The sequence below is a fragment of the Helianthus annuus genome, chromosome 11, assembly GCF_002127325.2.
Source record: "Helianthus annuus cultivar XRQ/B chromosome 11, HanXRQr2.0-SUNRISE, whole genome shotgun sequence".
NCBI classification, from domain to species: domain Eukaryota; kingdom Viridiplantae; phylum Streptophyta; class Magnoliopsida; order Asterales; family Asteraceae; genus Helianthus; species Helianthus annuus.
The window spans coordinates 38,787,661-38,798,857 of NC_035443.2; the positions used below are offsets into that span (position 1 = coordinate 38,787,661).

Consider the following 11,197-nt stretch of genomic DNA (forward strand, 5'->3'; position numbering starts at 1 on the left):
GTTTGCTCTTTGGAATGTGGGCCAGACCATTTGAATACACAAGACAGTGGTCTGAAATCAAATTAATGTGATTTATATAGCATTATGATGTAATAATGACATAAGAAAAGCCTTGTTGGACATGCTCTCAAGCTGACACATCAATTTTTCTCATGTCACTTGGATTTCTCCTTTTATAGAAAGTATAGATGATGAATCTGTTTGATACAAAGATTTAGTTTTCTCAATTTGTTCATAAACAAACAATAATTTCGTATCCAATTTTAATGCAGCACCTCTGGAACTATTCATGTTCGAGAAAACATGGTAGCTGATGACGTGTGTGCGGGTGTGTATAAATTTTAGATATATTTTAAGCACTTTTTACTCGAGAATTAAGCTTTAAATTTATAAAACACGATATAATACTATCACTCTACACACGTTAGGCCGTGGGGTATGGTGGGGCGGGGGTTGGGACTTGGGTTGGGCATTGGTTGACATGTGGAACCGGGTGGCAGAGATGGGAAACCCACTACAACACACGGTATGGTAGGGCGGGAGTTTAGGGGCGTGGGTTTGGTGGGCTTGTGGGCTGACCGGCTGGGCTGACCCGCTGGGTAACCCAATAACACAAATTTATTTTTTTTATAATTTTAAATAAAGAAAATTACAAAAAAAAGAAGATTACAAAAAAAAAGTTCCTAACTTTTATATTTGTTTTTTATCTCTTCTCTCAACGCCAAGACTATTTCTAACTCGTCACCCTGTAGGTGATCAATCGGCTGGGATAGAATTTTCAAATCATCCCGTCTTTGTTTCAGGGCATCTCTAGCGGCATCTCTAGCGGCATCTCTAGCTTCTTTGCTCCTACGTGTTTCGGCCCTTTGTTGTTGGAATACGTTGAATGTATCCAACTTGCATGAAATGTCATCCAACTGGTCGCTGTATATTCCCCTACGCGAGCCAGAACTCCCAGTAGAAGGTGACACCGTTTGTTTTTGAGCACGCCTTCTTGATGCATTTCTTCCATGCTCAGGCCGGTTTGGTCTTGGCGAATCATCCAAAAGGTCCTCAAACTCTTGATCTCGTGCATCAGATTGAGCTTGGGATGAGGCCCTTGACCTTTTGGAAGACGAGTTAGTTTCGCTACCAATGGGGACAGTGGACCACTTTGGATGGAATTTACAAATCTCCCAACAATGCATGAAACGGAAGTCGGCCTTCATATTTGACTTGTATCCGACCAGTGCATTTGTCAAAATGTCGGCTTCGGTTTCACCACTTTTAGGGTTTTGCTTTGCTTTATTTAAACACCCACTAAATTTTGTAAGTTGGGTGCTTATTTCGGTCCACTTTGAGGATAAGCTATCGTTTTCACGATAAGTCCCCCTACCCATTTCTTCATGGAATTTCCTACTAACGCATTCCCACAAGGCGGTTCGATGTTGCGAATTTCCTATTTTAATAAAAAAAATATTAATATATTACAAACTCATATAAAAAATAATCATTCCATTAATATAAACTAAGGTTAAGAATACCTAAAGTTGAATGTTGAGATTGTTCACACCAAGCCCTCGCCAATGCAACTTCTTCAGCATAGACCCATTTTTGTTGTTTTCGTTTGGCGGTTTCAACTAGTTTATCCTCCTCGGTTTTTTTCTTATGACTTCTTTTTTTGATGGGTTTCGATGCGGAAGGACCCTCTTTGGGTGGTTGAGTTTCGGGAACGGACTCATTTAGTGAAAGGGCGATGGAGGTTGGTGAAAGGTCGATGGGCGATTGTGAAAACGGGGTAGGTATTGAATCTTCGGTTTGTGGGAAGTTAGTATATATACGATTCCCGATATACGATGCATAACCTGCTAAATCGGGCGTAGGAGAGTGTATAAAAACGGACGAGCTATTGGACGAGTGGGTGGTGGGCTAGGATTATTTTCATGGAATGCATACGGGTTGGTCGGGTCATAACCGCGGTTATAAGAATGCATTTTTCGTATTGTAGAAGGAGAATTTGAAGATGTATAGAAGATGTGGTTGATGAATGTGGTAAAAGTTGGAAGAAAAATATGAGTTTTATAGTGAAAAAATGAAAGTTTTTTTTATTATTATTATAGCCGTTGGCCAACGGCTAGCCCAACGGCTCTTTTCTTTGGGCCATTCACAAACCGCCATGTCACCTCTTTGCCCCGCCCCACGCCCGGCTTGAAACCCAAGCCCCAAGGGGCCACGCCAAAACTCCCGCCCTCCCGGGGTGGTGACTTGGGCGTTTTACCCCAACCCACGCCAAAAGTCCCGCCCCATACCCCACGGCCTTAGGGCAAATGCATCCATCGTAGACGTAGTATAGTGATGGTAAGATACCGAGGTTGTCCAAGAACACAAGAGCTTTTAATACCGGCTTACCGTTAACGTCTAATCTAACCAAATTTTTGATAAAAGTTTTGAAAGTTTTAAAAGATAAACTAGAAAATAAAAATAAAAATATAAGGTAAAAATAAACAAGAAGGAATCACTTGCTTCCAACTCCTTTTTGATATATCCTTTGATTATTTTCGCACTTTGGGATTTTTAAGAGATTCTCTTAGCTATAGTAGTAGGCCCCCTTTCCAGGCAGCGTTACCCTCAACCTATTGGTCTGAGTCAGCAGGGATACAGTCCCGCAAGGTCTGATTATGGAAAGATAATTAAGTAAGTTATTAATGCGAAAAGTTGTAGGCCCCCTTCCAGGCAGCGTTACCCTCAACCTATTGGTCTGAGTCAGCAGGGATACAGTCCCGTCAACAAGATGCCTAGACACAATGACACAATGAATGCAAAGTACAGTAAAGTAAAGTAAAGTAAAGTAAAGAGAGAAAGAGATAGAACAATCTCACAAAGGCGTATAACTCCAGCAAATCAGATTTGTTGCCTTCACTTAGGGCTACAAGAACTGAATAGAAGAATAATAACCAGATCCTGTTGGATTGCCCCCATAACCTTCTAAGATTATAGAGCCAGCGTGAATCCCCTTCAGAGATAACATGAACCCTAGAAATCAAAAAAACCCAAAAAATTAGGGTTTCAGTCTTCTTATCATCACAATCTCCAAGAAAACCAGAGACACACGATCTGGACTCGATAGAAGCACAGAACCACCAAGACTCCTTAGATCCTTCTTAAACTATACAGATCTGACCAGATCTGAAATAGATCAAACCCAAGAAACACAGCGGGAGAGGATAACACCACGAGCACCTAGTGCTCTAATACCATGTAAAGAACACAACATCAAGAGAAATAATGATTTTATTAAAGCACCAGTCAACCCAAATTAATCAGATGTATATGAACCAGTCGGCACATATTACTAACTAAAATCAAGACAATACAACTCTCAACCTATGCAGATCATCAACACGATGATCTTCTCTATCTTTGATGATCAGAATGATCAACAAACTCACAAATCTCACAAAGTTGAAGAAAACCCTAGAAACAAGGGGAAAGATTCTAGAGAGAGAAAAAGAGATTAGAGAAGACCAGATAGATCATATCAATCTCTGATCTCAATGTCTCTTTATACCAAGAGAACCCGGCCAAAGGCCAAGGGTTAGGCCCGCATCACTTTATGTCCCGCAACAAAGGCCCGTCAGTAGTACTTGAGCCCAAACTCTGTCCAGCAACACTTCCTTGAACTCAATAATCCAAAAACAAGACCATTCAACATATATGCAAAACAAAGAAACAAAGATATAAGAATTTATAAAAGAAAACACTAAAAATATTATATAAACATATTGAATTGAGATGTATATTTCAACACTATTGTAACTTCATCAAAATAGTTTTTTTTTCCTTGATAATAAATTGATGTTTTTAATACATGATTTCTTATCATCTACCATCTAAAACTGAAATGCTCATATCATTGTTTGAACTTATTCCATACGAGTGTGCACTATCATGTGTACATTCTCCTACATAAAAACCCGGTTCTTTGGGTGAAGGCAGTGGACCATCACTCCCCAACATCAAGATTACGGAAGTCATAGTTGGTCTATCTTCTGGGTGACGTTGAACACACAACAAACCAATATGGATTGATCGTAGAACCTGAGACACGTTGATTAATTCACCCAGACACTGAGCAACCAACTCCAATGATCTACCTTCATTATGAAGTCTCCATGCCTATCAAAATCATAGAACACAAGTTATATTTCTGTGTTTCATAAGGGCAAAGTTGCATTAAAAGAAATAAGCAACTTTGTTCTTGTTTCTGTTTAGATAACTAGCCTTATTTTGGCTCAAACTATTATAAGGTCTTCATTTTGTATGATCTTTAAAATTACCCAGAAAAGTATGGTGAATTTTGGATTTTATTATAATTTATACATACACACTATTTTATCTGGGTTTATCAAAAAAATTAGATAACTAGCTTTATTTCGGCTCAAACTATTATAAGGATTTTTCATTTTGTTTAAGCTTTTTTCTAATCATTTTTCATTCAAGATATAATTGATTTTTTTATGATAAACTATCTAATAAATACCTAAAAATACAACTTTGTTTAGTATAATAGGATATTTAATAAAAACCTTTGATTAGTCTTTCTGTCTATGACTGATACGATTTTTATTAAAAAAAAATGAGTTATATTTAATATGAAGTATTTGTTTATATTACAAGATTTGAAAATGTTTTATTTTAAATATAACTTATTATTTAAAAATAATAATTTGAAATGTAGAGAAAACTATGGATTAATAATTTTTTTTAAAACTATATTATAGTAGAGAATATATAAATTCTATTTTAAATAAAATAGGTAAAAAAAAAAAAAAAGAAGAAGAAGAAGAAATTCATTATGGTGAGAGGAAACGGGCTACAAACCCTAAATACAATAATTTAAAAAAAAAAAAAAAACTTGCATTACTTTATAACTTTTCTTCAAAATCATAAAACATTTATAAAAAATCGTTCTTAGTTATCATAAACAAGCACATCATTAATTTTACACCATACCAGGTGAGAGTACCTTTTCATTTTAATGTTTTAAAATTACTTATTATCAACATTTTTTATTAGTGAAAAAAAAGACACTTATAAAAAAAACAATTCATCTATCCTTCTATATGATTGCATGTATAAAAGTAGCAGGCCCAAACTTACATGTCCTATAAGGTTGTTGTAGTGTTCTTTGTGAACAAATCCTCTGTTTTTCTCCCCACATACAATTTCCAGCACAACTACACCAAAGCTATATACATCTGACTTGATCGAAAAGACACCATCTCCTGCATACTCTGGCGCCATGTAGCCACTGTGATGAATCAAAGTTAATGAAAATAATTCACTAGATAAACTACTAGATAAACTGGAATGAGATGAGGGTATGTGAATCTCACTATGTTCCAACCACTCTGCTTGTGTTTGCCTCTATTTGATTACCTCCAAAACTTCTAGCCGTGCCGAAATCTGATATCTTTGGGTTCATATCCATATCAAGCAAAATATTGCTAACCTTTAGATCTCTGTGTATGATTCTAAGTCGAGAATCCTGATGAATATAAAGAAGTCCACGAGCAATTCCATTGATAATGTGGTAACGTGCATGCCAATCAAGGAGTTCGCGTTGACTTCTATCAAATATGAATGAATCAAGACCTTTGTTTGGCATGTATTCATAAATCAACATCTTTTCTGCTCCCTCTGCACAGTAGCCCAAAAGCTTGACAAGATTACGATGTTGTAGTTTAGATATCGAGATGACTTCATTCTTAAATTCACGAAGTCCTTGAGTAGATGTTTTTGCTAGCTGCTTCACAGCTATTTCCTTCCCGTCTTCGAGTACACCCTGAAACATCACAATGTGTATGCGTTTTCTTTAACCAGACATTAAGAAGAATTAGTAAGTAAACCTCTCTATCCAAATATTTTTTGGTTGACAATTGCATATATCCCCTTAAAAAACTTCTTAATTGCGTATTTACCCAGCTTGAAATTAAAATTGCATATATCCCCTTCCTTAACTAATAAAATTGCAAATTTACCCATTCTGATTTATTTTATTAAAAACAAGTTATATGATGACTTTTTTACCCATATTTTTACTTGAACTTTAAAAAATTACATATTTACTCCTTTTTTCTAGTTTTTGTGGCTTTTTCACATTTTTTTTACGTTTTGCTTGTTAGTTTTTTTGTTGTTTTTTTTTACAATCTAAACACTTAAATAAACAACTAAGGTGCGTAGATGCATATTTTTCCATAGAATATAAACAATTTTTGAATAAGTGGGAACTTAATCAAAGTACTACAGACCAAAGAAAAGAATATAACTTGCTTTAAACATATTTTAATGTATATACTTATAAATTAGCTGAAAATCATTTTAGTTAGTTTTTTTACTAAGTTTTTTTTTTTTGTGTTTTTGACTTTTAATCATTAAACGTATTTTAATTCATATATTTATAAATCAGAAAATCACAAACACCCCTTGATATATCTTAGAAAACAAATAACTTAGTAAAAAGGCAAAAAAAAAAAAAAAAAAAAAAACTAACTAGCAAAAGGTAAAAAAAATAAAAACAAAAAGAATTGTGAAAAAGCCACAAAACTAGTAAAAATGAATAAATATGTAATTTTTTAAAGTTTCAGTAAAAAATAAGGGTAAAAAGTCATTACATAACTTTTTTTTAATGAAATAAATTAGAATGGGTGAATTTGCAATTTTATTAGTAAATGAAAGGGATATATGTAATTTTAATTTTAAGTTGGGTAAATACGCAATTAAGAAGTTTTTTAAGGAGAAATATGCAATTGTCCCATGTTTTTAGAGTAACATAATAAAATTAAACAAAATTATATATTAATAATTATATCAACTCATGTATAAGAAGCACTTACTACTTAATTACTATAACTTATACTAATAAAACGAATTTATCAAAACTCGCAAAACCATTTAATTAAATAAATTCCAATAGTCAAAGGAAATAAATGTGTCAAAAGAGTATGCTGCAACAATTCTGATATGAGTCCACATATTCTTAGCAGCTATTTGCGTGAATTCTTTTACCTTACGCCATATATACTACATAAAAAAGGTTCATAGGGTCACAGAATATATACCTTGTAAACGGGGCCAAATCCGCCCTCACCAAGTTTATTATTCTTTGAAAAGTCGTTTGTAGCTTTAACTAACGTAGACAAGCCAAATAGTGGCAGCTCTAGATCTTCATTATCACTTTTATTCTTAGGATCATGTTCAACCTCATTTTTGGGTATCCCTGTGAAGTGGACTATCATTTTAAAACAACTAGTAGCACTTGGTACATATACGCGACACGAAGATTTAGTAGGTTTTATGCAATTTAAAATACAATTTGGATGATATATATATAGGGTAAAGTTCTTGTACAAATAATCTTAACATACTAAACATACAAATTGAAGGAAAACTCAAAAAGACAAGGTGGCATTTTTGTAATTATCAATAACTATCAAAGTTACTCTACAAATATACCTAAAAAAACCTAACCACTCCCCCCACCCCCAAAAAAAACCTAAACCCCCCCCCCCCCACCTCCCAAAAACCTAAAAAAAACCTAACCCCCCCCCCAACCCTCAAAAACCTAAAAAAACCTAACCCCCCCCCCACCCCCCACCCCCAAAAACCTAAAAAAAAACCTACCCCCCCCCCCCCACCCAAGCTAAAATGCTAAAAACTAAACCCCCAAAAAACCTAAAAAAATCTAAAAAATAAAAAAAAAAACACACAAATTATTTTATTTTATTTTTTTAACATTTTTTATTAAAAAATCGCTACTTTTAGTAGCAGCCAAAAAAAATTTTTTTTTTTTTTTTTGCTAACGAAATGTAGCGATTTTTTAATAAAAAATGTTAAAAAAAAATTGTGTTTTTTTAGATATTTTTGGTTGTAACTTTGATAGTTGGTGGTAATTACAAAAATGCCACCTTGTCTTTTTGGGTTTTCCTTCAATTTGTATGTTTAGTATGTTAAGATTATTTGTAATTGATCTTTTGCCTATATATATATATGTGTGTGTTTTTGTTTTGATAATAAAACATATCATGTAGATCTATAGAGAATATTCAAAGTTCATACCTTGTTGATGTTGCTTCTTCTTCTTATTGAAACAATAAAATAAGCATATTGAAACTAGGAAGACCAAAACCACAATTGCTATGAGGACCACAACTCTCACTCTTATTGAAACTGCACTTGACCTTCTCCTGTTTTCTACGGAATCTATGCCAAAACATAATGTTCATGCCATGATGTTTTCTATGAAGATAAAAATAAAAATAAAAATATTGTTTTAATTTACCTAACTCTGAAGGTGCCATTCGTATATAAAGAGTGTCTCCGTTTTCAGCAAACGTTCGGATATCAATCAAGTCACCGAACCAGAGCAAGCAACCACTTCCGGCCCCTGAGACATTCGAATTTGTGTAAGCAGTACATGAACAATTGCTCTTGCACATCTTCTCACACTCCACAAGGGTCATGGTCTGGTTATACCATGACCCCTGAGTGTCAGGTAACTTCAAGTTAGAATATTTGTTGAACCCTTCCCCCGGTCCACAATCCAAAGGGACAATACGTCGACACCCTTGTGATGAATCTGCACCCCTCCACTGATCAAGAGATCTGGGTTCAAACCCCTTTAAACATTCACAAACCGGGGAATTGTTAATATTGCATGTCCCAAATGGCCCGCACACAGCATACCAATCACATTGGTCGCTTACAGGGGCCATATAAAGGGTCCATTCTTGTTTGCTATCGGTCCATAACAAGCGCTCTATATGACCATTTGGATGTAACACCACACGAGTCAAAACCGAAGAAATAAGATGATACTGGTAGTAAATTTCTCTTTGATTAAGAACAAAGGTGTAGTTGTAAATAGGGTTCGGTCTCAAATTGGGGAATCCGGTAAACCTGAGTCCGTTCCATGGACCTCCTCGAAACTTTATATCCGGGCCATCCGTTAGGATCGTCTGAGGATAACCACTGGTATCAATCCGATAAGAAAACTCACCCGAAGCAGGATCGTTGTTAGATTTCCACGACGTGAAGTGCCTTTCAATCCCGGTAACAAAATTCCTGCCAAGTTTCATTCCAGGAAGTAAAGTGTCCGTCATAAAGTCGAAACTTTGCCATATGGGATTTTCTTGATCACCTTCGTTGTAAATTAAAAAGTTGCCTGTATCTAGAAGCTGAGCAATCGGACGCACCACCGATGAGTTAGCCGATGACCATAGGACATTACCCGTGGTGCCATCCCGGAGAGTTAAAACTCCCAGAAGGGTGAGAGTTAGCTCGCCGTCGGTATGTGTGAGAGGTGCGTCCCGGTTGGCTACCCATACAACGGTTCGGTAGGATCTTTTCTTGTACCAAATTCCGACATAGTGGTTCGTGGAGTTGCCGGGGCTAAAGAAGCCAAGTTCGAAGGTTTCTTGTGGCGAAACGATGGTTTCATTGTATCTAATGGTTTGGTTTGCAGATAGCGTACTATTTGCAGCATGGATACAACTTATTGATGTATAAAGTAGAACAATGAAGCCGAAGATCAACTTGGTCTTTGTCACTCTTGTACCCTCCATTAACGTATCAGGAACCATACTTTTAAGATTTTAAATTAAGAAGATTTTGATTCAGTTTAGAAAATTAAAGCAAAACTGCATACTATTGTTTCTTTAAATGGGAGTAGGATTATGTTTTAGTAATTTACAGTCACTGTCAGTAGTATTTTATAAGAAGAAAAAAACAATAGTGTTTTGTTTTTGTTTTTGATAATCATGTAATCAACCACATGTAAAATGCAACCTGTGAAAATAAGAATTAACTATTAAATTCTTTGTAAAAAATATGTCCTTGAAGACGATGATACACATCCGGCTTGAACCAAGTCAAAATTAAAACAAAAGCTAAAAATATTAAAATATAAATATTAAAACTAACAATATTTAAAAACTTAATTTCTACTCTTTTTTATATTTCTTAGGGTAGGGGCGTCCCACTAGTGATGGAGTTTCATCACTCACAACATACAATCAAGTTTCGCCACGTCATCGAGGTTTATTCCATCACTAGTGATGGATTTTAGTGGAAATTTCCATCATTCACCAAACATCTACCACATAAACATCTACCAAACAAAACATCATTCATCAATCAAGTTTCCACGCGTGAATAGGGCTGGCAATTGGGTACCTGTTAAGACACGATTAGACCTGTTTGACTGAAAAATACACACTTTGACTTTTTTAATTTTTAAAATAATTAAAATTACAATGTTTGGATCTATCATTTATTCATCTTTGTACATAAAACATAAAACTGTTTTATAAACATGAGGTAGAAAGTAGTTAAACGAGTCGTAATCATGTTTGAAACTTATGTTGTGCGCGCCGTCAGAAACCTGTTAAACCTGTTAAGACACGATTTGTCAGCCTTACGCGTGAAGACCACCACGCGTTGCCACATTCACGCGTGGTGAATGGCAGCGGCGGTGGTGTTCCACGCCATTCAACGCGTTGCCAAATCTCCACCACGGGACGCCCCGTCTACCCTTATGGATACAAAACCTGTTTATTGTGTTTTGAAATCGCAGAAAATCTATTTTGAGAGTTTGGTAAAAAAATTAATAAAAACTGATTTTTACGTTTTGTAGAGATCAAAACGTGATAATCCAAAAGTAGGTCACCCCTTACTGCAGGAAAACGAGATTCCATAAAAACTGATTTTTTACATTTTGTAGAGATCAAAACGTTAAAAAATATATATTTGCCAAACACTCAAATAGTTGATTATCTGATTATTGTGATATCAAACAACATAATCAAATCCAAACATTATCTTTCTGCAGCACGTTTTGTTACAGCTAATTATCTGATTCTGATTATTCAAAACGCGTAACCTATTTTCAAAACTTTACCCCAAACACCCTCTAAGACTATTCAGGGAAATGCTAAAAATATTGTTTATTTTAGAGAATTCTTGGTCAAATATGTCTATTTTAGTAATTGGTTTTTGGTATTTAAAAACTCACTATCCCTCGGCCCATACTCCATTTTTATAAGGTACCGTGCACTATCAATTACGCATATATTTTATAAAGCAATTGTTTTCAGTCTTTCATAGTTAATAAGATAAAAATCCCAAATGTTATTTGTTTTTTTATTGTTTATTGATCTAA

The 11,197-nt window shown here is 35.0% G+C and overlaps 1 protein-coding gene across 1 annotated transcript; it reads right to left on the minus strand.

Annotated features, from left to right (window-relative positions):
- Positions 1-3,825: 3,825 nt before the first annotated feature.
- LOC110888083 (G-type lectin S-receptor-like serine/threonine-protein kinase At4g27290) lies at positions 3,826-9,620 on the minus strand. The gene is made up of 6 exons (XM_022135624.2): positions 8,321-9,620; positions 8,098-8,241; positions 7,101-7,270; positions 5,376-5,824; positions 5,140-5,290; positions 3,826-4,155 (listed from the first exon to the last, which is right to left on the minus strand). Exons 1-6 carry the CDS (start codon positions 9,618-9,620, stop codon positions 3,859-3,861), a joined length of 2,511 nt encoding a protein of 836 aa, XP_021991316.2. The 3' UTR covers positions 3,826-3,858.
- Positions 9,621-11,197: the final 1,577 nt, after the last annotated feature.

Coding starts and splice junctions, on each gene's coding strand:
- LOC110888083 (XM_022135624.2), bottom strand. CDS start 9,620: ATGGTTCCTGATACGTTAATGGAGGGTACAAGAGTGACAAAGACCAAG. Junction 8,242..8,320: donor AATGGCACCTTCAGAGTTAG/GTAAATTAAAAC, acceptor GTTTTGGCATAG/ATTCCGTAGAAAACAGGAGA. Junction 4,156..5,139: donor ACAACAACCTTATAGGACAT/GTAAGTTTGGGC, acceptor TGATTTTGATAG/GCATGGAGACTTCATAATGA.